General features: G+C 41.2%; 2 protein-coding genes across 3 annotated transcripts; one reads left to right on the forward strand and one right to left on the reverse strand.

Moving 5' to 3' along the window:
- The first annotated feature begins 704 nt into the window (after positions 1–704).
- Positions 705–27,793, forward strand: LOC111836476 (uncharacterized). Of its 2 annotated transcripts, none has more exons than XM_023797775.2 (6): positions 705–827; positions 22,417–22,622; positions 23,316–23,445; positions 25,293–25,478; positions 25,905–26,075; positions 26,328–27,793. In XM_023797775.2, the coding sequence occupies exons 2-6, from the start codon at positions 22,476–22,478 to the stop codon at positions 26,516–26,518; spliced, it is 825 nt and encodes a 274-aa protein (XP_023653543.2). In that variant the 5' UTR covers positions 705–827; positions 22,417–22,475; the 3' UTR covers positions 26,519–27,793. The 2 variants fall into 2 exon arrangements, with proteins under 2 accessions (XP_023653543.2, XP_023653544.2); XM_023797776.2 differs by having other exon boundaries at positions 708–827; positions 25,296–25,478.
- Positions 13,429–15,487, reverse strand: LOC111836477 (cocaine- and amphetamine-regulated transcript protein-like). Its single transcript, XM_023797777.2, has 4 exons — positions 15,348–15,487; positions 14,134–14,464; positions 13,929–14,012; positions 13,429–13,740 (listed from the first exon to the last, which is right to left on the reverse strand). The coding sequence occupies exons 2-4, from the start codon at positions 14,296–14,298 to the stop codon at positions 13,633–13,635; spliced, it is 357 nt and encodes a 118-aa protein (XP_023653545.1). The 5' UTR covers positions 14,299–14,464; positions 15,348–15,487; the 3' UTR covers positions 13,429–13,632.

Raw genomic sequence — 27,793 nt, forward strand, 5'->3', positions numbered from 1 at the left:
TTGTAGACCTTAATGCTTGACTAGTGGTTCCAATAGAAACAATGACATGTATTTTACAGCCTGATATGGTTTTCTGGCCAAGAGTCAAATATGTAGAGTATTTTATAGATTTAACACTGCTGAAGGAAAGATCAATTAAGGAAGCATGTCAGAGAAAAAAATCCAAATATGCGGTTTGGTAGGTGATGCTGGTCAAAGAGTAAGGGCATACATTATCATGTTAGGGCAATGTAGATTAGCTGACGCGGTTTTGCGTCTAGATCAGTGACGTCACTTGGTTTTTCTGTTAATGAGTTAAAACAGGAACTCAAAATACTGATTAATGCTACGGAGGAAACAAGATTTTTAATATGGATTAGGTGACGGGACAGGCAGTTGGGAAAAGACCGCTAGGTGAGCACTCTTCTCCCTTTTTTTTCTCCTGCTGGCATGCGTGTTTTATGGAAATTAAGTATTTAAGGTTAAGGCAAAAACTTGTCCGTTATAGTATTATTTACCTGGTAAAGCATTGGTAAGCAGTTGTTGATCAGTTTTAATGGGTTTATTTATTCTAGAGATTTTATTTTAGCGGGACGAATTCCGTCAAGAATGGGGGTGTCGACGTCAGACTCATTGTTGAAACTTTTTCAGCGTAGTTGGCCTTAATTTGAATGAAGCACCAGTTTATTGGTGGTGGGGTACCTGATGACCTTGGTGATTTTCCGGGTTACAGATACTTAAGCAGAGTCGCGTCTTTTCTGTAATGGAACACAGCAGTTGCATCAAAGCAGGAGTTTTAGGTAGCGAATATTAAACCAGGCATTTACAGCATGTTATGTAGTTAAAGGGTAAGCATGACTATCCTGGTGCTGCGTGGGTGTGTGACGACATAGCCTGATGATTTCCACACGGTTCTTAAATCGGGCAAACTTTTTCTTTAGGGTTTTTAATGAACTGCCTGCTACGCATAGCCTATATATTCTGGGTATATTCTCCCGTGTAAGAAAAATGGACTTGATTAAAACGGCTTCGCTAAACTAAAGTATTTACTTATAGGACAAAGTGCAGGGTTGTTATCGCTATCCAAAACATTTCCGTAAACAAGATTAAAAAATAAAAACTACAACGAAAATCATAAATATTGCTTCCTAAACTGAAGTAGAATAAAAAACAAACATCACAACGTTTTAAATATTTAGCTAAAGTAATTATCTTTGGGCCTCTTTCGTGCAATGCACTTCAGCCATAGAAATAGCCATGGCAATTGCACTACAACATGACATTTTGTAGTAGCTAACAAAGTCCTACAACTTAATTCCCGTCTATCCGTAGAAATAAACTAACTAAAACATAAAAACTAAATAGACAAAAATCTTAAATAAAAATATAATAAAATCACACCGAAAAATAAAAACAAACTGAACCTGAAATGAAAATTTAGAACAACATTGTAAAAACTACATACATCGACCGGTATGTGGCATTGCATTTGCAAACGTACGTGTTGTAGTGAGTTTGTGCGTCCTTTTAATAAAACGGTGGCGACAGCTTTTTCTAAATGGAAATTCGGATCACCTGTTTATGAAAACAGCGGCACAGGCGTACTGTACAGTATATAAGCCAACAGTTCAAATGACGCTCACACTTACACACGTGCATGCATCCCACGGCAAACATGACATGGTTACTACGATTTCTATTTACAACATAAATACACGAATACACAGTAATTCACACTATTTACAGATCGCGTGGTGCAAGTATAATGTTGGTGAAGTCCAGCCTACCAACCCCGCAGCGTCACAGTACAGCATTTTATTTTAGTTTATGGGAATCTGTATAATCATGTAGCGAGGAATCATATCACTGCCGGGATTCGTAGACTTGCTAAACCACCCTATCTTCAAACGTTATAGCTATAATTGTTTTTCAGTCATTCGGAAAGTGCCCAAGCAACATTAGTCAACAACATTGCACAGCAGAATTGCTCAAACGCTCGTCACCCGGAGACTATCTGAAGGGCCAGAATTACTGGGTCAATCTGAATACCAAGAATACAAAAGTGATATTTGTGGTCTTGGCAATACTGTTCTTGCTAGTGGTGTGCGGATCGATACTGAAATATCGATACCTCAGATTCCAGATATTTATGTTCTAGGATCGATTCTCATATTCATATATGGATATTTTAGTAATTTGGGGTAACTGTGTAGTTTAACAGGAACATAGTATAAAGTAACAATACTATCAGGATCGTCTAAAATTATACCCAGATGATAGGAACAACTTCTTCCGCCTGTCATAGTCTGGGCGAAATACGGCTGTATAAATGCGTAGGCGTCGCAGCGCACGGTTGTGCTCAGTCACTCAGTTGTCAACAATGGCTGAGCGTAAGTGGAGTCATGTACGGAGCTGTTTCAGCTCCAAGACGCGGCTTGTGACATATGTGGCAAGATAGTGAGGTGTTGTGGAAACACTACAAACCTCGTCAAACGCCCCAGGGTAAATAATATAATAACACAGAATATGATGAGGCGAATGGAAGACGAGGAGAGAGACAGGTGCTGCTAGGGCGAGACAGGCGTCTCGCGGAGTCCTTTTCTGCTGCAGGCAGGCGCTATACAGGTACAGAGGGAGGAAATAAGGAGCTGCTGGCGACATGTGGCACTGTTGCTGAATTTTGGGAAAGTGACCTACGTCTGTCTACTAGGTTTAGGTTTTTGTGTTAACGTTTAAGCAACGGGAGTTCACCGCACTCTTAAAACTACGGAATCCCATTATGTTCAAATTTACATGAATAAATATGGATATGAAATAAGTAACGAAGTGATATGTGTGTCCCAGAGATCACCTCACATTCAAAAGGCTTAGATTTAATTGCATAGGCTAGGTGTCGCTAAAATATAGAGTACTTGCAATAAAACAGCCATTGTGGGCTTTAAAAAAATTAAAATACAGCTGAAAAATACGCAATTATTGTGGTATTTGTTTACTTAATTGTGTATTTTACTGGCAATTTAAATTTATGTCACATGGCATTCTATATAAAACAGCAAGTGTATGTAAACCATTAGTTCCTTCCCCCTTAGTGTAGGCTATTTTGAGAGTCTGCATACATAGCAGAATCCAAATAAGATTAAGCATTCAGTGCAGTGTAGCCCCATCATTTGTTTTGCCCCGTGTGTATTTTATATTGTTTGTAGATGATTCCCCTGGAGCAGCAACACTCACAAGATGCCTGGCAGAGATGATTGTGAAGGACCTCCAGCCTCTGTCCATAGTGGAGAGCCAAGGTTTCCAGGGATTTGTGATAGCTCTAGACCCAAAATATAAACTCCCAGGAAGGAAAAAATTGACAGAGACCCATCTTGTAAATATGTTTGATGAATGTAACGGCAAAGTAAGGGCATCTTTGCAAAATGCCACTAGTGTCATATTTACCACTGATATGTGGACTTCAGTGTCCACAGAGGCATATTTGAGCGTAACATTTGATCTCGTTGGAAACTGGCAAATGAGGGAATTTGTTTTGAAAACCCACACTTTCCATGGGCAGCATACAGCAGATAATATCAGCTTAGTGCAAATCACAGAAGAATGGGGCATAACTAAGAAGTTGGTTGCAGTTGTAACAGACAATGAGGCAAATATGGTTACTACAGTGCAAAAGGCTGGGTGGAGGCATCATCCATGTTTTGCACATACACTGAATTTAGTTGTAAATATTTTGTAATGTTATTTTGGGATGAGATGCTATGTGAGGTCATGTATAGTCTTTACAGCTTTTTTTTTGTCGTATATAATTGCGGAGGCCCTGAAGGGACCCTGTGCAAAAAAAAATAAAAAATGCGAAAGTATCTTGTGCACACGCAAAGGTAAGAGCATTTTATTTTTTTGCACAGGGTCCCTTCAGGAGCTCTATATATAACAAATGACACATAATCGAAATATCCAGTATACATGACTAATTATTCCTGGTATGATTACAGGTGCTCAATTTTTTCCACAAATAGCTTACACTTAAAATATTGGTGTGTTTTTCAACTCTGTACAAATGCTATATCAGGGTGTTAACCATTACAGTTCAGCACGAGCCAAAAAAGAAGTGAAAAACAGCAGGGAAATCCTGTATGACAGGAACAATGGAAACATTACTCTGATTAAGGTAGTAGAGTTATGGTTCGCACCTTCTTCCTCTGCCATAGTAACAGCATGCAATAAATCATGGGATTGTAGGGAGTTTTACCGTCCTCTGTACTGCTGTTCTTTAGTATTGGAGCTGCTCTTCGGCAATGGAAGATGACGTAAAATGGGTGCACAAGGACACAAGTACGGTCGAGTATGTGTATTGAGATCACCCACTACTGTATGTCTTGCAAGGTACTTATTTTCCAAGCAATACACCTAATGTGTGGAGTACCCCACGGCTCAACTATAAGACCCATGTTATTCAGCCTTTATATTGTACCGCCAGTGAGATTGCTCCGCATAGTGGTAGCCATTGACATTTCTCGGCATGCTTTGTGTATGTTATTATAAACACTTTCAGTGTTTTTCACTTTTGTTGTGTGTGCCCTTGCCTGTGTCATGTGTGAATCCTTTAGGTATCTAACCTTTAGGTAACTAATCACCGTGTGTGTGCCTTCCCATCCGGCATCAGACCTCTCTGCATTTCCCTGTTATGTCAGTCGGTGTGGTGGTTGTTGCTTGTGTTCATTTTAAGGACTATAATTTAGCAGGAGTGCTCTTTATTTAATGCCGTCTCCTCTGGTTTCTGCCTCTGTGATGCCTGGTAGACCCAGTCTACCAATAATGAGTAAATACAGCATCAGCTTCTATTGGAATGCTGTGACAGTGTAACCGAGACTGAAACCGTGATATAAATGCTCCAGAACTGCAAGATCCCACCCCCCCCTCCCCCCAAACCGCTGCCACCGCTGATCACCATCCTGTTGAGCTCTCATTATGTTCCTAATGTTGCAAAACAATTTTTTCATTTCACAATTAACACTATAATACATGTAAATCATTAAATTATTTATTCTAGTTAAAGAGCAAGTTGTTTATAAGTATTACAGATTTTGTCTTCCAACTGCCGGTGTCATGTGACTATTTTGGTCCAATCATCATAATCTAGTGGTCACGACTGCAGTAAACAAGGTGATGATACACAAGAAACTTTTTCAGCAATGTTGCTAACCAGGTGAGACAAAGGAGAACTCATTAGTTGATTGCGAAAAGTTGTTCAATGCCAGTCAAAGTTTTTAAAAATAGATTTGTTGCCCAATATCTATGGAATATCAATGGAAAAGTGCCCAAGCAGCATTCATTGGTCACCATAATGCGTGGCAACATTGCTCAAAAGGTTGCCCTGTATGTCGTCACCCTAAGACTATCTAATGGGCCAGAATTACTGGGTGAATCTGAATACCAAGAATGCAAAGATTGTACTTGTGGTGTTGGCAAGACTGGTCTTGCGACCTTGACTTCCGAGAACAATCTCGCAAGAACAAGAGGACAAAGAACGCAGCAATTTGGATTGAGACAAATGCGTACATTATGACTATAGAATGTTGCCAAGATTTGTGACACCAGCTCCTTTTATGATTGTGAAAATATGTACATATACTCTGTCTTCTGGATTAGACAACTGCAGTGCTCTCTTACCAGGCCTAAGAGTGCTATTAAAAGCTAACTATAGCATCGTAATCCTACTGCTAGAGTATTGACTTCACATTACAACAGTCATCCAAACTCCCCATTGGTAAGTTTTACCTTTTAATGTAATATATTTAAAAATCCTTATGAAGGTTAAGTTTTCCTTTATCAGCTAAAGACTCACAATGTCACCAGGCCTCCTGAGTTTTCTGCCAATACTATCCTGTACCTGGATTTTTTGAGTCATAGGTGAAAATCTCTTTGTTATTTCCTATGTTAATGTTACAGAATAATGAATCTTTCAGATATTGTAAATGACTACTTGAATTTAACATGCAAGAATGAGAAAGACCCGTCAAAAAGATTTGTTAGAAAGTCTAACATAATTATGATCAGGCATAACATTCTGGTCTCAAACCTTCAGCTACATCAGTTGCTCTCCGTTGTCGTTTTGGCTTCCTGCCCTTAATGTGTGTTTCTGTTCTGGTGCCTGCATTTGACTTGCTGTTTATACTGATTCAGGAATGCTGGCATTCAGTAGTACCGGCACCCCCTCTGGGGGTGTGTCAGCTTCGTGCTCTCTACAGCCTGGCATAGACTGGAGGACCCCACTGACCACGATACGCAGTGAGATTACGGATGGACATTATTCGTTTAGTAGAATAGAAAGCAAAGATTCAAAAAAGCAAATATTTTGTAATCTTATTTTGGGATGAGATGCTATGTGAGGTCATGTATAGTTATAAATGGGGAAAATTGGATCACATGAATCTTGCATGTATCACGCGTGTACTGTCTTAGTGCTCACGGAAGTATTTACCAAGTTTGGTTGATGAACACAACAAGTCCAGTAGATGGAGCTCTCGACCTCTACGTCTATCTTCCCAGTGGGGGGGGGGCTGAAGTACTGAATACCTCTCCAGAGGTACAGCTACCCTTGTCATTGTTCCATTAAAAATAAAAAAGCACAGCGTTATTGTAAAAAAGCTGAGTGTGTGAATGATAAAGAATACATAAATCATGCAATTTAATATTAATTTGTTCACTTGTATGAAGCTGACTTTGTAAGTTAGGGTATATCCGCCAGTGCTATGTCATTAGAAACAGGGCAGAAATACTTTTAAGCCTTGTTCCTTGTTCTGCTCTTATTTGCGTCAGTTATGTGTTATCACCCTCTTGTTTTGTGATTTTTGTGAATGCAATGAGATTCTTTGGTATGTTTACCTAGACATCTGTACTGATCAGCAACTACTGCCTTTCACCCTTTTGGAGTAGAAATTATTACAAACTTTGGGATAAGTTATATTGGCATTGTGGCGCTTCAAAACTTTTCTTCTCTCTGAACTTTTCAGAATTTTTGGGTCATGAAGCCTCTGGCTGTCACAAACTTCTGCTGAAGTCCCTGTGCCTCAGGCCTTGAGCTCTGGCCCATCAGCTCGAGAGACCATACTGACGCAACATTTCAGTTCTTGTCATGATTTCCCTGCTATGGTCTTCTCTGTCCATGTGAAGGAACCAAACATGTGTGTTACCTGGGTGAGACCAGTAGAAACTGGAATATAATTCATTAATGATCACATAATTAGTATCATAAGTTCCTGAATTGATTCCCGATCTGCTTCCCTTGTCTCTTGAGAGGGATGCTGAAAGATGAGATGTGAGCACGCTGGAACAGGAACCTTCCTAGCAACAATGCAAAGCTTGAGCTCAGCCAATCAAGACAGTTCTTCTCTTGCCCCTAGCAACCTAGGATTAGCTGCACTATGAGTATTAGCAAATGCATTCAGTAATGTTTCCACATCATATACTGTACGTACCTTAGAAATGCGTATCATCTGCTACATTAAAGTGTATTTCTATGTTTTTTATAATCAAAATGTTTGCTAAAAAATATTGGCTGTTTAATGGTGTAGAATTTAATAGGTATTTAATAGGTATTTTAGAAAGTGACACCTGAACATTGGTCTTTGCTCGCTGAAGGTCTTGACCTCACTCTTGATTATACTTCCCTCTTTCCTGCTCTGTATGCTGGACAGTGCATTTCTGTCCCCTAAGTGTGCTAATCTCCTCTCAAGCCACACACCATTTTCCAGAAAGCTTTGCTCCTTCCAAGCTTCTGCGTATCCTACACAATGTTCCGTTACAATGATTTGAAAGAAGGAAACCATCCAGTGTGGTGGATGTGTGGCTTTTAACACCTGTTTCTTTTCTGGGAAACTCCCTGAAATCAGTTCGTTTTTATATAACTTGAAGTTGAATGACAATAACTAGCTGACAGCTGTGAGAGGATAAGAGGCTGGTTCGTGTTTGAAAGTCTCACAGGCTGCGGACCTTGTGAAATTTTCTGAATTAATGATACACGGTTGGCTGCAGTCATCCAGCAGGAAGTAGATTCTTTAAATTGGATCCTGCTGAGCTAAATGTGCGAGTAGGATGAGGAAGGTCTCCAAGTGAATGGGTAGGGATTTGACCCCTAGTCTGTGTGGTTAGTAGCTGTGTAGGTAACTGTGGTACTCGAAATGTTCCTCTCCTTCATATTCTTTGCTTCTACTTCTGCTACCATCCCTGTCTTACACTCTCTCTTTTCTGCATAAACAAGATAATTTGCCTGGAAGTCCTGCTGAAATTCCAGAATCATCTAGTCGTCCCTTATGGGACACCTCCAATGCTGCAAACACCAAAGTGTATCTCAATGCGACTGCAGTATGTGTGGCTCTGCCAGGCTTCCATGTGTGTTGCATGTTGCATGTCCTCCCCGTGTCATCATGCGGTTTCCTCCGGATTCTCCGGTTTCACCACACAGTCCAAAAACACGCTGAGGCTAATTGGAGTTTCCAGATTGCCCATAGATATGCGTGTGTGAGTGAATGGTGTGTGAGTGTGCCCTGCAATGGATTGCCGCCCCATCCTGGGTTGTTCCCAGCCTTGTGACCGTAGCCTCTGGGATCCTCAATAGGATGGATGGATTCCTGCATATGTTGGGTGTTTTAGTATGACTGCAGTTAATCTAGACCAGGGGTCACCAACAGACCACATGAGTCCCCTGTGGACATGTTCTAAAAATAGCTCACCAGTGAGCAATGTCTAAAAATTAATTTTGTCCTGTTGCTGTTCTTCTTTAATCACATTTGCATTTATATATATTTGACAATATCTAAAAAAAGCATTTAAAACGTGTTTATTATACATGAAGTTTAGATAAGTTTAGGAGGGCGTTTCAAACTGGTAGCCCTTCGTATGGCTCAGTACCCGTGAAGTAGAAGGTTGGTGACCCCTGATCTAGACATTTACAAGCCTGAGATGTCATGATTCTATTGTGGATGTTGTCAGGTCCCTGCAGTCAGTGAAGGCATCCGTGGACAGTAATCATATGTGTTGTTGTTGTCACACATACACTGACTTGATTGACAGGCAGGCAGCGATATGTCACCTTTGTGTGCGTGAGATTGGTGAGTAAATGTGTTGAGTGCCCTTTAAATTGCTTCCTGGCGGGTATGAGTCACCTAGCTATTAAACAGAGTGCTGGGGAGCTGGACCCACCTGCTTCTAGGGTCCGTGAGAGCTGTCGACTCTCATTAGCAGATTAGCTTGTTTTCCGTGCTACTGGCGCTCGGGTACTGGGCTTATTCTGCACGCTAGACAAACAAATATCCCATCTAGCTTTGCGACTCATTTTTCAACACCGTACAGGAAGGATACTTTGCTTGGCCACGAGGACCACAATAAATTCTCAGTGTCTTGAGCTGGTGTTAGATGGGTATGAAGCTCATTACTTGGATATTTGTCACCGCTGTCACTGTAAGGATCATTGCTCATTAATATATCTCTCATGGAGGGCAAATTTCAACCCAGACCTGTACTGTAACCACTGGGCTTTTTGCATGTCCAGTACAGGTGACATAAAATGATATTGAAATAATTTTGTATCAAATAAATGACCACATCTATCAATAATGTGTTGCATGCAGTTTCACTTGAGTTTTTTTTTTTTAATATGTATTTGATTGTGTTGAAACTCTGCACTGATTAAGTGGTTAGAAGATAGATGACATTCATTTGTATAAGTGAGTTACGGTAATTATTAACAAATGTTGCGCTTAGATTGTTGGCACAGTTGACTGACAGCTTGATAAACAGGGACACAAGTCCCTGTGATTGGCTCAGGGTCAAGGTTCCATAAAAGGAGAGTCCCCTCTGATACACCTGGGAATGGAGCAGAAGAAGAAGGTTATTTGCAGCTAATGGTACCGAAATTCCTTCATATTTCTGATGGGAGATGAAGCTGCCTGTGTCAAGCACTGGGGCTCTCATGACGACTTTGTTTAATTTGATAGACAGTAGAGGCAGGGAGGTGACAGGGTCTTGGGCTGAATTTCCACACAGAAAATGAGTCAGCGGAGCTCCTGGGACAGACTGCACACATGCACTCATTTGATAGTATTTCAAACAAGGGGAGACTGACTTGACCACCTATTAAAGGTAAAGTGCCACATCAATATGTGTATCTGATCATATGAGCACATTCATTTTGCTTTTTATCATAAGACACTTCCTTTAAGTGAAGGGGAGCGAATGACATCAAATGATGGCTACCCATTTCTTGGAGGGAGTAATTGCCTCTGACTTTTAATTAAACACACAAACTTCCTGTAGATTGCCTTCAAGGCAAATGCTTCATTTTCTGAATTTACTGTAGAAATGATTTTGCTACTGCTGAAGAATGATATGCAAAGTAAAGTAAGTTACTTGCAGTACAAATACAGATACATACACTGGCAGTAGCAATATCTCTAAGATTGCAGTTAATAAATAAAAATATTCTCAGTTAGGGCTAGTACTAGCCGTTGTGGCGCCCTAGGCAAGCTTATCTAGGGTATAATAATAAATTATAATAACAAATTATTATGAAATGGGTGCTTTGAAGTCATAGCGCCTGTTTATTTCCTTGATCGCAAAGGGAGGTAGAAAATTCCTACTGGCTGCTGAATAGTGGAATTACAGACTTCTAGGACATTGTACATCACTCGCAGGTGTCAGGGAGCTGCTGTCAAGTGTTGAGGCTTCAAGGGGCACGAGCACTTAGTCTCAGATGGTATTCGGCAAGTGCAAGTGAAATCAGCTGGCAAAGTCGGCGCCCCCTCAGAGAAGGTTGCCCTAGGCAGCTGCCTATGTTGCCTATACGATTGACCGGCCCTATTATGAACGGCAGTAAATACAGTTAAATGCTCTTTAAGTCGGATGCTTGCATGACTTGTGTTTTTTGCCTGATCGCAGATTGGCTGCAGTTATAATATACTAACCAAAAACGTTAAAATTAAACCTTTACTTCTAGGCAGGATTTACATTTTTGGAGGAACCGGCCGCTGATTCAGAAAGAAGCACTAGATTCCAAACATACAAAAACATTAATTTCATAACGCAAAAAATATATCTTAAGGACAAATAAAACAAGAAGGCACAGAGATTTAGGTTATGCGCAAACACAAGCCTCCTGCTCACTGGGTCTACCAGCTTTGCTGCCCCCTGGGAAACAGGCATAGATAGCAGGTCCATGTAACCAAATTGAAATCAATTCGCAGTAACATTTAATTTAAACCAAAACCAATCCACCGGATTTTCCCATTCAGAGTGCTGCTGGACACCTCCCTGCTGTCTGTCCCTGCACTCTCATCACAGTAAAACCTCCCCCTTTTCAAGTCCTCCATCCTGCTGAAGCACGGAAACTGAACCATCTGTCATTATTTATAGATGCAGTGCACTTGTTGCCAAAACTTCCACCACCCTGATAACTTTCACTTCTGTTCTTACACACACACTTTAACATATCAATTCATACCTATACCTTGTGTCTGGTTTATTTCTAATGGGGTTAAATGCAACCTGCATATAATTCAGATATATTTTGAGATGGGGTCTCCCAAAAATTCCCATCTCAGGAAAAGCAGGATCCCAATAATGTTGACGGATCAAACCCACGGCACAAGGGACTTTTTTTTATCTCCTCCGTTCCAGGTTGTTTTTCGTGTGACTGGGATGCTTCCCATCCATATAAACATGTCATTGTGGCCAGTGTCTTTCTGGGGGACGAGAGGACAGAGACAGCAGAGATTTATGCCGACAAGTTAAGGTGCAGAAAATAAATAAGGCAATATTTAATGTTTGAGTAATGAGATGCTTATATTGTGCGACATTCGTATAAACTGGATCTAATGAAATGGAAATATATACCCTATTCTCCAAAACGGCTTATGTCACATTTCTGAAGTGTTGGGCCTACTCTTTATTTCATAAGTGTGCTGATGGTCAGGCACAGTTTTTAAAGTAAGCCTAGTGGCAAGGATATTTAATTTCATCTAATTGCATTTACTTGGTCAACATTAACCCAAGCCGTTAATGAAGCCTCTTTCGTAGACACTCGGTAGATGAAAACGTTTCCGATTCATAGCGAACAGCATGAAATGAGTGATATTAACAGATCTTAAAAACGTTACAATCTGTCAATATTAAAACTGAAAAGTTATCTTTATAATGACAATAACGTTTTACTGGATTGTTTTTCAGTGTGTGCAGGAAGGCTGTACACACAAAGTAAATAGGCTGTGTTGCATACAATGTAATAGTGTATGTAATACACATGGCCGGTCAACTTCTGAGGGGGTTCCGACTTGGCAACTAATGTCACTTTGCCTTGGGTGCAGGTGTACCTGTTAGACCAGGGGTGGCCAATCGTATCTGCAAAGGGCCAGTGTGTATGTGGGTTTTCGCTGCAACTCCCTAATTAGATTACTAATTAGAGGACTGATTGGCTGAAGAGTCCTCACATGTGAGTTTGAACAGCTGACCTAAAGGTTACTCCAAAAACCTGCATACACACTGGCCCTTTGCGGATAAGATTGCCCACCCCTGTGTTAGACCATATTTTCTAACCGTCGGAATGTGACACTAGGGGCGCTGTTTCACATATTATTGATGACGAGCCCTCTGCGCAAGATACACAAAATAAAACACCAAAGAAACAATTAGAAAGTAAGATAAGAAAAATTAAAAGAATGACTATCATGTCGTTTTAAAACATTAATTTATTTGAAATCTGGGTAAATGAATATATCCTTTGTCGATACTTAAATCAAATAAAAGCGAGCAATCGTGGAAATTGGTCGCAACATCGGCTATATGTTTTATAGCTCAGAATTACCCACTCTTTCAGCCACCTATATTACTCGCGAATGCTGATTTTGAAAGAACATGCAGAAGAGTTATTTCCAATCATAGCTCTTTAGATAACGCTAAGAAACACAAATAAGAGGACGGACCAGAAAGTGGAAACGCTGCTGCGGTACGTTAAATGAAAAAGATCAAATAACGGTACGTGAAATGCGCAGAGGGCTCGTGCATGTGAACAGTTACCTTGTGTTCATTCCCAACAATATGTGAAACAGCGCCCCCTGGAGTCACACATCACGACGGTCACAAAACATGGTGTAACACCTGCAGTGATGTTCGCCTATGGCGCACGTCGGCTAGGACCGTTCTTCTGAACTGGCAGATTAAAAAATCATTTCTCTGCGTCAAATTCACCGAACCGTTTCGTCATATTAAACGAAATATTTTATTCTCTCATTATTTCTATTTTTGTAGGACATTTGTGTTTTTTCATAAATATGTATTTTAGTAGTAGTCCCACCATTTCAACCCTCATCCAATACTCTGTATACCGTTTATTATATATTATATTGGAAAACTTGTTCTGAATTTTGTTCACGCCGATGAATTCAGTGACGACACAGACTGTTTTACAAAACAAGGTATCACATAGTTTTAATACGTATATTTTTGTTAACAGTTTTTTTCTGCTAGGCGTCTGACGGCTGCAATATCAAACGCGTCAGCATCACTATAGCCATGTTTTTTATGTAACCTAAAATATTGATATAAACAATGATGAATATATATATTTTTAAAATACAATTAAAGTGCATTCCAGCTTAGTCTTTCTCACAAACACTTAAGCAAGAAAAAATTGCAGAACGCCCCCCGTGGACAGTCGCACATCTTTCCGATCCTCGATCCCTTTCTCACCGCGCACTGCTCACCCACGTGGCACTGAGGGATGCAGAAGAAACAACGTGAAAAAGAAAGAAAAAACTGATATGTTAGTAATCAACTGTAGGCTATTCTCTGCCGGACATTCCGGTGCCTGAAAATACTAAACGTACACAACTGGAATGACACCTGTGTATATTCAACCTGTTTAGCAAAACATACATGTTTATCCTTACTCATGTTCATACCGTGGGAACTTGTCCGAATTTCTTTTCCCACGGTGAAATGCGTTGGCTCTGTAGTTTTTCCAGAACTTCTTGTAGAGCTCCGAGCTGTTCAGATAATAAACAATGCTTATGACATTTTAGTAAACCACTTAACGAAAAAGCATTTTACATTCACATAGAATCAAAGCACATATTTTGTATATAGCTTGGCGAGAAGAAAACTTACAAGCTGCTTTTCGTTGGTCAGATTTGGACTTTTTGGGTAAAAATCCATTAAAGCTCTAGTATCAACTTCTAATTCCTGATCCGAGTCGTTTGTTTCAGCAGCGCTGGCGACGGACAGCAACACGGCGCAGACAGCAACGCTCGTCCATAGTCTGGACCTCTCCATGGTCCTGCACGATAAACGGTTTAATGCCGAGGTACGAGAAGTTCTGCTCTTGCTCTAAGGATCTCACTTGAAATACCCGGTCTTCACGGTCCGTTCCCTTTTATCCGCTCCACATGTTTTGTCTTCTTATTGAATTGGTCGCCCCTCCTCAAGCACTGTTTATTTTCTACGTAAGACAGGCTGAATGACTCATTGGGTAAAGTTTTTTGATAGTTGACGTATGTATATTTGGGAAAATGTTTTTCAAATCCTCGCCATTCACAAAAACCATAAAAGACAAATGTGACAATTAATATAATGTTTTGATAAAAAAAAATTATAAAATGAAATGAAGTGGACAGACAATTGGAAGGGACAGATATTGGAAGGTGTTACATGTCGATCACAATCAGAAACCTTATAAAATCAGGAGACACTCATAAGTGACACCTCTACATTATTTATTCTCGATGTTTGTTAGCTTAGAACCACATTTTAACACATTACATTTGTACATTGCACATATACATTGCATGTATTCTGCATTTGCCCTTCTGTGTTATGACCATTTCCCATATATGTGCACGGTATCCTGTGTGTGAGCTTCTAGATAAAAACAACGCTTATTTGTGCACGTCATATTTGTGAATATCGTATGCTATCGTAGTGCTGTTTATAAGTTAATTTACATTCTCACACCCATTCCAGTGAAATACACACTCGTTTTTTTTAAGATGTAGCCTACGTTTATTAAATGGCGAGTGCATCAAAACCGAGTCCAATACTAATAAAACTTTTGCTGCACATATTAATAAAAGAGAATTCGGATTATTTTACTTTTAGGAAGGTGCTAGAAGGCTATACGCACAAGCATAATACGTCTCGGGAAAGGGTACAATACGTTTGTATAACTTGAATTTGACTTTGTAATTTATCTAGTTGACAAATTTGTTTGTTCCACCTATTCAATAAAGTATGATCCGTGCGACAGTGATAGGTGCCTCTGAATCCTATTTAGACCAGTCGTTTTTCATATTGATCATAATTCTCACAACTCACTTTGAGTCTACCTTTGGTGGGCTGGGCTTAGTTAGTGTTATTTTCGGGTTTCTGAGGTTCTGCATGCCGACGTCTTGTTTCCGGGCAGCCTGCAGGGTCTTAGTTGTTGGTTAGGTTAGTTGCGGTTGTCTTGTTCGCGTGTTTCCCAGATCCCGTGTCGGTCCTGGCTACCGTTTCTGGTTTCCCCGTCCTCTGCATCTCCCGGAGGTCCGCATTGGTGCACGTCCCCTGGTGCTCACCGCCCAGACGGCATCCCCAAAGCCCACCTGTTTCCTGCGGTGTACAATTGGCTCCTGGACTACCGGACTGCCCGCTTCAGGGTATCTCTGAATCATCATAAAAAGAAATATACTTAAAAAAGCTAATAAACATGTTTTAACCGAGTAGTGACAACGTCAATGCACTGAACGTAAATTACATAGATTTCGTGTTTTCATTTTAGATGAACCGTTTTATCTACTGTTACTGTTTGTGTTAAACACTCATATTTCAGCCGTATACTGCAATCACAGCCCAGTTTCCAAATAAACTATAAAAGTAAGGTCTGGGTCGGACAGGAGAGAATATTCAATTGTTTAGTCTGTAGTTGTGGAAAGTAAATTTGACATTGGTAGGCCTGGGAGGGGAGGCATACTGGGTTTGTTATGTCTTAGATTCAATGTCAATATAATCAATATATATATATATATATATATATTCATATCTCAAGTTGGAGCCTAGCAGTCCAGACATGCTCTGGAAAATTGAGCAAAATAGGTGAATTTTACCTTGCTGCTAAGGTGAACCAATACAGCGGGAGAATTGTGTTTGTTATACGGTTGAGCTTGGTTTGTTGGTGTTTTGTGACCTATCAGGACTTAGAAGTCCTTATCTGGAACTGAAAATGATGGTTTATCAGCTCTTTGCTCTTTGTGCTGGGGTACTTGGTACCTGGTGCCAGAGTGTGATGGGAGCGCTTTGCTGGATTGCTCGAATAAAAGAGATAACTTTGCTCACCAACTGAGAGGTCCTGAGTTTTATTCTAAGTGGCTTCACTGGAGTTATTAGAGGGGATTTATAATTTTTCTACCACATAGTGTTTGGACAGGAGAGGTCACGTCGCTCGAGGTTACCGCAAAAAAGTCATTTGGTTCTCTAAGATAACAACAAAAGCTTAGTAGTCAAGAGGTGCATATCTTTCATTTCTCAGTTTAGATTCCAAGCGCATGCACCTAACATGCAACTACACTGTTTGTAACATATGAAGTATGTTGAATCCTTACGATTAAATCTTTAAACTACCTTTTAAAGAAAAACCAGAATGTCAAGTACAGTTCTATGTCTAATTTCACGCAGGGACATTTAATGTTTTTCAGTTATTTCTATTAATCAGTGAGTCAATGTTTATTACCGTACGGCATTTCCTCCCAATTCAATGCCGCTGCAGAAGTTCATTGTGTTATTTTGTGTGTTTGTTGGATTTTATGCCTGAGTTTCATTAATTTGGAACATCTGTGGAATCATGCTTTTTCTGCAGAAAACAAAATAGAATCTGACGAGTTTACACGATCAGACAACCTCACCCGTTTCAGCCGTAATAATTACACTTTTAAGGGCTGTTTGACCTTTGAGCGCATCTTCCTCATGCACAGTTACTCGAGTGATTGGTTACGGATAAACCCGATTCCTTCTTAGCTTTCTCCTTCCCTTCCACCTTCTCTCTGATTAGAGTGAGGTTCCCCCAAGATTAGAGCCCCTGCAAACGACAGGCCAGTTTTTTTGTTTTAAACCAAGGATCCCAAAATGAGCAAGTGACACCCGGCCGCAGATGAAGGACCCCTTAAAGACCTAAGATGTGTTTTGAGCTTCGGTCTGGTGGAATGTCCTCCTTTAGCTGTGTGAATCAGATGATGATGCTAACTGATGATAAAACGCAGTGCAGTATTACCCCTGGTGAGTGACCAGCAACAGTGAAAGGTTTAAGATGACACCTGGGTCAGATTATAGCCTCTAATGCAAACCAGTCCTCGTTATCCTAACCAAACCAAACCTAATCCGACTTTTCTGTAAATGAACGCCACATGCATGTGCTTGTACACACAAGCATAGGTCTATCTATCTATCTATCTATCTATCTATCTATCTATCTATCTATCTATCTATCTGTCTATCTGTCTGTCTGTCTGTCTGTCTAATCTTCTTCACCTGTTAATTGATCACGCCGGCTGATTTTTTCCTATATATCTTAAATACTACTCCAATCCAGTGTCCCAATGTGAGGTATTTGAGTTTCTCCAAACTGAGTGTTTCCCCACTTTTCTTATTTCTGACATTCAGTCGTGTTTGAGGATCCCTTGCTTGAATTCCCAGCTCCTGAGTTTCGCCATTTGGATGTGGTTCTATTCCTGGTACAGTATCGACTTCTGCCTGTCATTTTGTTTTACTACTTTCTGATTGTGTTTTGGCTCCGGCACAATAAACGGATATGGATCGTCTCGCACATGGACCTCAGTCTGATTCATCGCACCATCTGCCTTTCGCCCGACTGACTTTGTCTCCCTTTTCATTCTGGCTGCCATTTTCTTGTCTCGATGAGGATGCCAGGCTTTTAAAAGGGGGAATGGGTGGCTTTAGGAAAGTGTTACTATATGATTATTTGTTGATTTTTTGGGAGGGCAGGACACTGCGTTTGTGGGAGAAGTGCGTCATCAACACCGAAAAACTGATATGCAGCTTGATAATTAGCCACTCTTTAGTGGCACTCCGAGATTTTTAGAGGATAAATTACATATTGGTAGCATAGAGGGAGAATGAAAAATAATTTGACTGCCTCACAACTTTGCTATTACATGTTGTATTTCCTTAATACTTTCCCTAAAACTTTTTGGATGATTTTACAATTATTATAATGCTCTTTGCTTTTAATAAACTGGTTGTTTCATTTTATAGGCATATAATTTTTGAAAGTGTATTTCTTATCATTATTTAGAACGTGTGATTCAGACAGAAGATGTCTTAGCATAGGGGTGGGGAGCCTGTTCCATGGAGGGCCGGCGTGGGTGTGGGTTATCGGGATGACCTCACAATCAGCCAATAATAAAGCAACGGTTCTCAGCTCCAGTCCTGGGGACCCACTGTTATTGGCTGATTGAGAGGTCATCCTACATCTGCACCCACACTGGCCCCTCATGGATCAGGGTTCTCCCCCCCCCCCCCGACTTAGCAGGTGGATGGAGGCCATTGGAAAAATATCCATTATTCTTTGAAAGTTACAGGCAAGAACAAAACGCAAGATTCATTGAGGAAAACCACCACAGAGATTCAGTACAAGTATAGAAGAAGCAATGAGTAGCACTCTAATAAGACCAGAATCATTGGATTACAAGAAGGATCTGCCCCTGGCCAATCACTGAGAGATGGGAAAGCAGCTAACATGACAGCCAATGGAGTGACAATGATGTGGGGGTCGTCATTAAGATGGTGGTTTAACTCATGAGATATTTACACCTAGCATCTAATCTGACTGGCACTATTGTACCACCACACAGCCAGGTTGACAAGGTGTCTCATTTAACATCAGAAGGTTTGCCGCCTGGTCAACTTCATAAATGATATGACTCTGCATTAATCAGAGAAGCTAAGTGGTAATTAATGAACTTGTTGGCAGTTACTTGTTCACAAGGTATCAGCCAAAGACTGGGAGGACTGTGATGTGTCTTTTCAACATGACAGTCTGAATGGAGACTTTCTGTTGTACCTTTGAGTAAGACAATTAATGTGAAATGATTTTGTAAATAACTCCATGGAAGATTAGGACATGAAAGTTTAATAGTGTTGCAATTGTAATGGTCTTTGCTAACAAAATCAGACAAACCCTTTAATTTCTTAGATCTATATTTCAGATACAGATATGACTGGTCTCATTCTCTTGCCTTTAGCTCTGGTGGTGGGGCAGTGGTGACCTAATGGTTAGGAATGTGTGCTTGTGATGAAAAGGTTATTGTTTGATTCCATGCCTGGTAAGGCACCATTGTGGTAGCCTGAGCACGGTACTGCCCCCCAGGTGCTGAAAAATAGCTGCTCACTGGAATGCCGTCATGTCACATATGAGTTAAATCCCAAGGACACATTTCATTGTTGTGTGCTCTGGTGTGTCGACAATTAATTAATTCCCTTATGATCTAATCTATTGATTTCAGGCTACAGGGATTTTAAGCTCATCCTCACATGTTTAGTACAAGGTAACAGTATTTTAAAAATCCACCATTGACAGCTTTAGTTGCTACTGTAATTACATGGGAATTCTACCAAATATCTTTGCAGAGGTTTGTTTCCTGAGAAATATCAGAAGTAACCATGCATGACTAACACTACAGAACATTGGTGTAAACTCACTAGTGTCAGAAAGTAAACGAGTTGGGGAATTCCGTGCTCTGGGGCATTGTTTCTCCCACAGCTGGAAGTTGCACTGCATTCCTGTTGATCATTGCAAGACCACCTGCTTACTTCTGCCCCAGAGCGGATTCGAAAATGACTGCTTCTGTAGCCTGTCCAGTGTACAGGAGTAATGTAATGTGTACAGAAGTGGCACACGTCTCTGAAGACAGCAGTTCATGTTTCTGACTGACTAGAATGACGGAGAACTCCTCATGTACAATATACATTTATGCTTGCTGCAGTCTGTGTGTCTCACACAGCCACGATATCCTTTACTCTTGAAAGTACCTCAGCATCACCTCTCCTGATTGGGCACTGTGATCGATGAGACTGTCTGCAGAGCCTTCCTGTGCTATTTCTGCTAGTCTTCAGAGAGGTGTATATAACGTCCGAAAGCTTCACGGAGGGTCCAGGGAGATGCAGCTTCTAGTGCATCTAAGGAGGAAATTTAAAGTCTGTGTCTGTTGTACCGCAGAGCAAGGTCTGCTCCGTAACTCTTTCTGACAAGGGCTTCAGCCCATTAGGAACTAAAGGCAATGCCTTCATTTAATCAGTGGAATTATGAGAATTTGTATCATTGGCTTATTGACTCAGGCGTTGCCGTTAACTGAGCATTAGACAATTAATACTGACATTTGTTTTTGACTCTAATTATATGGTTGCAATTGCCTTGTACTGCCACCAAAGGAAAATTGCCTTAAAAAGCATTTGAAGGGCAATAGTATGCAATACTAAGAGTCAACTATGCAATATCTGTTAGATCTCTTTAAATGACTTTATAACAAAAACAGAAAACCAAATTCACATCATAGAAGCGTTTTCTTCCTTCGTTTCTGTAACTGTGATCTATACTGGGAAGCGGTCAGAAAGGCAAACATTCTTTAATGGGCAATGATGTTTTCTTTAAAAGCTGCAGACTGATGAAGGAACCAGGCCTTCTGTGGGACACTGTGGACAAAGCAGTAGAGCTCTGGCATTGTGATTCAGGAACTGACTGAGCAGAATGGAAGTCTGTGTAACGCTTAGGAAGAGCAGCCCTTTGAAGTCCATAAACACGAAAGAGGGGCCCTGTTGTGCTGCATGTTCTTACCATTTATTTTCTCCTTTAATTCTCCATCTAAGAGCCAGGAACAGAGAGCACAGCTGTTTCAGTAATTTAGTACGTCTCTCACCCAGGGACGGTTCGGGGGGCGCAGTGCCCCTGTGACAACATGCGCCCCCCCCCCCTAAATATGTATGCTACTTGTGTCTGAAATAAATGTATTATTATTACTGTTATTATTGACGTTTATATATGTGGGATTAAATCGTGTGCCCTGGGAACTGGCGAAAGACAAACGTAAACTCGTTGACTAGACGGACTGTTAACGTGGGTGTGCCAAGTGGTCGAGGTGCTTCAGGTGGCGAAAAGCGAAGCTAACGACAGAAAAAATAATCAAGCCTGTGGAAGCAAGACAGTCTAAACAAGAAATCAGAGCGAGTTGCATATTTCTAAAAACCGTATAATGTAACAGCAAAGCCTTGCACAAATAATTTACCGGTTTCAAAATTGTCTTCTGCTTCTTAATGCTGGCCATCTAGTGTAAGTAATAGTTTGAGGACATTATGGTCAAATGCATCTGGTCCTCCGAACAGAACAACTGGCTCCAGTCTGGCCCCCCCAATTTGAAATGGTCTAGAACCACCCTCTCCCATCACATTACCCAGACTGAGTAGCTGTATCATAATCATCCAAACTGATTGCATGGGCCTGGATTCACCAGACAGGCAGTACTTCTCTGACCATCTAGCCAGGAATTCATTGAGGCTGGGCTCTCAAAAGACTCAGGACATTATTAACAAGGAGGTGGATGCATAGTTAGCTCTGGTACCTGTTCCATAAATGATTTTTAAGGAAATACAGCTATGCTAATTATTAACTGAGTGTGTTTTTTACTTCAACAGAACTGAACCACTCTTGTGTGCCATGAGTCGTACCATAAATCACCCAGTCTCACCTGAGTCAGCTCAGGCTTGTCTGCAATTCACCCATATACTGGGCTAACCACAAAACCAGCAACAAAAATTTCAACTTTGATGGAGGGCTTTGGGGTAGCAGAATGGGGAATATTCACTATTACACTTCTGCATAAATCTTTTGAAACGAGGAACCTGAAACCAGACTAAACATACTGTAGGTGTAGGAGCGTTAATATACTTGTGATAATTTAAGTTACATGTTGATCTGGGTGAAAGTGTAATCGTATGTTGCAGATGGAGATTATTTTGTAATTATTATTTACTAAGAGGTCATTAATAAGTAATTAGTCTATGGAGGATGGATCCACACAGTCTTCTATACCTTCTGTCTCTCTCACACTATTTTTATAAGTACCTCAAAACCCTTTGTTATACGGAAAACTTTGTATATACTGTCTGCTATCATTTAATTTAGTAAATATTATTAAGTTAAGCGAGTGGTCTTGCATATTTGCCCCTTTTTTGTTTTGCGGCTCGTATGAGAGAGAGCAAAAGAGTCGATCTAAGGCTCTATTTTCGAGATTGGAATCTGCAATAGGAGCAAACAAATGATGCTTGTAAAAGTGTTTGTTGATGATTCCTGTGTAGAGCAATGATTTACAAAGCAGGAAGTGGCCCTGTGTGTGTTTTTCCCCTGTTTTTTAGGGGTAGCATTTACTGGTCCACAGTCAGACTGAACGCACACGCTCATTCGCCGGGGAGACATGGATGTTTCTCAGCTGCACTGGAGTCCGCTGGAATACAGCCTTCCAGACTTTGCCCACAGATTTCATAATTTCCTGCCCTTGGTCGTCAAGGTGACTGCGGGCTTTCTGGGAAAGCAGGAGCTGGACAGCATCAGCCGGGACATGGTGAGTCCCTGGGACTCGATCACCCTGAGCAGAGACATGCTACCTGGGCTCCTCCTGCCTTGTCGTGTCCTATAACACAAACAAGTCAAGTTGGCAATTCAAAGAAGGGTCTTTAAATTACAGTTATCATTTCATCATCTCAAGTTATAAATACCGTTATCACAGTTAATGAGTTAATGAGTTCATGTTAATGAGTCCTTCATGGGATTGTTCAGATTTTATTGCATGATATGAATGACTTTGTAGGTTTATCTTCTGAACTATGCAAATATTCTCGGCAACAACAAGCTATTTAGATTTATGTAGAAAATAAACCAGTCAAGTGGTTCTTTTGATACAAGTAGTATAGGTCTGATGATGCAGTAACCATGATAGATAGCTGACAATAGTATTTTTTTTTGTCATTTTTTTCCCAAGCAAAACCTCAACAAATGAATGTCTGTTCTTTGCCCTCTAGCCAGAAGATGCACATCGCAGCAAAATTTTAAACATTATCGGAAGAAACAAAATGCAGACATGGGAGTCTTTAATTAAAAATGCTGCAATGATGTTCTTCTGGGTAGTCAAACATAATCAAATCTTCTGTTAATTTTCAGATGGGTCCATGCAAACACAGTTTCACATTTCCTGCGATAGACATGTTATTTGAATATTGGGACATTTTACAGCTGTAACAAAAAAAACTCTTTTCAGGTAATACAGGTGCACTCCCTTCAGTCCCAGAAAAGGGCAGTCCTGGAAACGAAGTCTGGGAGAATTCTCTCCGTCCCTGTCTCCATCTCCTCCGTTTTATTCTACGTTGTGAAGCAGAATTGCCAGTGTGGTGAGTTACACAGTGCAGCTCCTTCAAAAGCTGGGGGGGCCTGGCATCAATAAAGACATCAATTGCTTCATCCCCCTTGAAACTAAAAGTGTTTTGCACAAAGGTCCCAGAAGTCGTGACTGACACGTTCGTGTTTTTCGATGTGGTTTTGGGGGAACACTTAGCTCCTCATTTAACAGCTCAGCTTCATCTTCTTTGGCAGATTTGTTAGCATACGGTACCAGTCACAAGTCTGGACACACCTACTGAAATTCATTTGCATTTCAAAAAGATAGTGACCCTAAGCATACCTTGAGGTTATGTAGTATTACCTTCTGAGCAGGGAGAGAGAGGGAGTGCTGTGACAGATGCCCTGGCCCCCACAATCCCCCAACCAAACCTTACTGAGTAAGGCTGGGCAATATCATATCGATATTTTGTCATGCATCTGCAATAATCACCAGGGCTTCAAATGACGGGTAAAATGTTTGGCCGGATGCCAGCTTTTCAGTATGTTTATTTTCGCCCACAATTTCTTAAGCAGATTAGTAGTACGGCTAAAATATTAATGAGATGCGTTTTGTGACACCCAACGGTTAGTAATCTGTACAAACTGTGCATATCTTTATGTTTACTAAATTTTATTAGTGGGGCACAGCACATAATATTGTTCTGGAATACTATGGTTTGGTATACTTCAGTGCGATATGCACCATAGCGGAGCACACCACATTATACAGTTTTTGTATACTATGGTTTGGTATACTTCTGTGAGATATGCACTGTAGAGGAGCACAACAAATAATACTGCTTTGGTATACTATGGTTTGGTATACTTCAGTGTGATATGGACTGTAGTGGGGCCCACCACATAATACTGTTCTGGTATACTATGGTTTGGTATACTTCAGGGCGATATGCACTGCAGCAGGACACACCACATAATACTGTTCTGGTATATAATGGTTTGGTATACTTCAGGGCGATATGCACTGCAGCAGGGCACACCACATAATACTGTTCTGGTATATTATGGTTTGGTATACTTCAGGGCGATTTGCAGGGCACACCACATAATACTGTTCTGGTATATTATGGTTTGGTATACTTCAGGGCGATATGCATTCCGTGTTCTGCTGCAGCATGCCTTTCTGGCTTTGGCAGCAGCCATGCCGTTGCTCTTCGCTGATAGTGTACTTTAGAATTCTTCAGATTTTACCATAATAATTATCTATCCCACTGCTTTAAACTACATAGTCCTGCTGCAGTTCATGCATAGGGATTGTCTGATTGTTACACATAGCACACTGTTATGTGCACATGCCCAAGAAGTAATCTTGGTTTTGGCTGAAACTTAACTCCTAAAACTAACTTTGTCAAACCAGTTTTGTGATGTAGGTTCCAGGTGGCTACATCTGGAAGCTGGATGAAGAAACTTCAATACTGCAATACAGCAATACTGCTGTCAAAGCAAAAGGGGGTTCTTTTTAAAGAGTCTAAAATTTGAGAATGAACAATTCTTATACTTGTTGCAATATTTGATATGTATTACTTTATTGCTGCGAGGCCAATTACTATAAGGTGAATCATATAGCTAGAGTAGAGACAAATGTGTTGAAAATGTGCTCAGACTTTTCACTGGTACTGTATCTGAATGTCCCTCAGGATCACTGTCTTCCAGACTTCTGTCCTCTACGCTGCCGAGTTCCTGTCCACTAAGCCAAGGCACTCTCCTACACTGCTGTCCTCTGAGCAAATCACTTCCCTCCTTCTATCCTCTGAGCCAATGAGCTCTCAGTCACACTACTGTCTTCTCACCTAGGGCATAACTGAGGTGCCTCTTGGTTACTGACAGCTGCTCTCCCCAGCAGATGGACCACTCAGCCTTCAGGCAGTGCTGTCTTCCCACAAGCTGCCTGTTCTTGTCCAGCCTGTGACTCCCCTCAAGCTCCCTGCCTGTTTTGCGAGGTGCTACGGCAACCAGTTGGAGACACTGACCCTCTCAATAACCTATGAGGAAAAATTCCTCCTAGGTCATCCGCTGGACATGGCAGGTAGGTTGCACCGAATCTCCGAAACCTAAAGCAGAATAGCATAATCCCAGAGTCCATTAATTAACTGTTAAGAAACATAATTTTGGCAAAAATGCAACTACCTACACAAGCATGCCCATTATTCAAACTGCACTGTTTAAACATTTATTTAAACGAATTTGAGTCACCGACAGCCTAAATCCGTCTTTGTCTGACCATGATTTACAATTCAAGATTCAATTCCAACAAAACACCCATATGATAATTGATGGAATGAATGGGGGGTGGTAAGAGTGTTGAGTGAACTATGAAACAAACAACAAATCCTGTCCCCACTAATGCTGTGTTCTGACCCAGACCGGAGCTCTATCCTGTCCCTGCTAACTCTGTGTTCTGACCCAGACCGGAGCTCTATCCTGTCCCTGCTAACGCTGTGTTCTGACCCAGGCTCCCTGCTGACACAGACCCCGCTGGTGCTGCCCATGTACATGAAGGAGGTGTTCGTCTCTCTACCAGAGCTGCTGAACCCCCAGCAGCAGAACCAGTTTTCTTCCAACTGCGTCGCACAGTCGTCTGTTATAGCGAGTCTGAGCCACAATCGTCACTTCATCTTCCAAGGTGCGCCAACACACACAGACATGCAGGCAGACCGATCGGACTCCTTTTGTCTTCGTCGCCAAAGACAAGAGAAGCAGGAAAAGATGTTAGCATTTTTCCAGGGGTTTGGTCTAATCTGGATGCATTTTCAACACCTTTGGCCACTGAGAAAAATGTGTTCACAAAACTACCTGAAAAGCCTGAATATTTTATGTCCTCAGACTACATCAAATGTACAGTCTTTCCCCTGTAACTATGTCCAATCTCTTTTAGATATAACCTTCCTGGAGAAGTGTCAGCTTATTGAAAATGGTGACAAATATACTGAAGTGGAGCCGATTTACATGAGTCTGGATGTGCAAGAGGGAAGCATCGCCCTTTACGAACATCTGGTGGATTCCTCCCCAGTGCAGGAACCACCAAAGCCCCCTGTCCCTTTGCGTAGTGCAAAGCCCCCACAGTAGGCCGAGGGGCATCGCTCTGATGCCAGAGGGTACGCTGTGTGCCAGTCAATGCCAGCCCCTTTACTGGCATGCGATGTTTCTGTTTTGCATGTTCTTCTGAGATGTACATATGTTCTTCTGAAATGAGGATAGTCTAAGAACTGAAAACTATGAAAATATAAGCGGTTTATTTTTTGTTTGATTCATCATATTGTTGCTGTTTATTATATATTGTTGCCTTACACCTGTGGGATCAGGGTTTGAGTCTCCATGTGTGTGGAGTTTGCAGGTTCTCCCCGTGTCATTATGGGGTTTCCTCTGGGTACGCCGGTTTCCCCCCACAGTACAAAAACATTGAGGCTAATTGGAGTTACCAAATTGCCCATAGGTGTCCATGTGTGAGTGGTGGCTGGTGCACCATCCTGGATATCTGTAGCCTCCTGGATAGGCTCTGGACCCTCCGTGACGCTGAGTAGGATAAGCGGTTATAGAACATGGATGGATGGATTCAGTATATTCTTCCATGAAAAGGACTATATCCATTATTAGTGTTTGAACTGATTCTCATTTTCTCTGTACCTTGGGCTCTATATGTCTTCTTTAATAACAATGAACTGTCCTGCTTTGGTACATCTCTTTTTATCGATGACTTACCAGTTGTTCAGCGGGAAAGAAGCGTGGCTTACTCCATAGAGATTGGCCCCAGGAGGACCTCCCCAGCGTCTCCTCTTGAATTATACGCAGTGAGATGTTTTCTGAGTAGGCCGGCCCACACCGTAACCATGACGAACGTGACTCCGCAGCCAATTGGGGAGCCTTCGGATTTCTCTGCTCCGCCAGCTCCCTGTCCGGCATTCGCTCCCAATAGGGATGGAAATAACCTCGTTTGCGACCCTCATCTGTGTTCGATCTGTGTCTTAATAAAAATACAGCTGCCTTTGCCCCTCTGAACCATATTTTATTTATCTCCCAAGTAAAGCAACTATAACAATGAATCTCACGCCCATTGTCTAGATGGAACTACCATATTCTGCTCATTAACAAAAATAGCTGTAATGACATTTTCTGCAGAGGCTGTGCTGAGTTTTATTTGAGGAAGCGCTCAGTCTGGTAATTAAGGCTGCGAGGGGCTCATTAGAGTGGTTATTAAATGCACACCGTCTGTGATGTTGGCTTCCCGCCTGTGGAGCAATCCCACACAGCTGAAATGTCACATGCTGTGTCAAAAAGTCGTGTCACGGTGCAGTGGACACACAATAGAATCCACACTATTTTTGTTATACTGTTTTTCAGTAA

The sequence above is a fragment of the Paramormyrops kingsleyae genome, chromosome 13 (genome assembly GCF_048594095.1).
Source record: "Paramormyrops kingsleyae isolate MSU_618 chromosome 13, PKINGS_0.4, whole genome shotgun sequence".
Lineage (NCBI taxonomy): Eukaryota > Metazoa > Chordata > Actinopteri > Osteoglossiformes > Mormyridae > Paramormyrops > Paramormyrops kingsleyae.

Bases quoted from the DNA above. Each gene is read 5' to 3' on its own strand.
- LOC111836477 (XM_023797777.2), bottom strand. From the start codon at position 14,298: ATGGAGAGGTCCAGACTATGGACGAGCGTTGCTGTCTGCGCCGTGTTG. The intron at 14,013-14,133 runs GTAAGTTTTCTT...TTATCTGAACAG, and splicing joins TGACCAACGAAAAGCAGCTT to CTCGGAGCTCTACAAGAAGT. The intron at 13,741-13,928 runs GTATGAACATGA...TGCATCCCTCAG, and splicing joins AATTCGGACAAGTTCCCACG to TGCCACGTGGGTGAGCAGTG.
- LOC111836476 (XM_023797775.2), top strand. From the start codon at position 22,476: ATGGATGTTTCTCAGCTGCACTGGAGTCCGCTGGAATACAGCCTTCCA. The intron at 23,446-25,292 runs GTGAGTTACACA...TGCTCTCCCCAG, and splicing joins GAAGCAGAATTGCCAGTGTG to CAGATGGACCACTCAGCCTT. The intron at 26,076-26,327 runs GTGCGCCAACAC...AATCTCTTTTAG, and splicing joins TCGTCACTTCATCTTCCAAG to ATATAACCTTCCTGGAGAAG.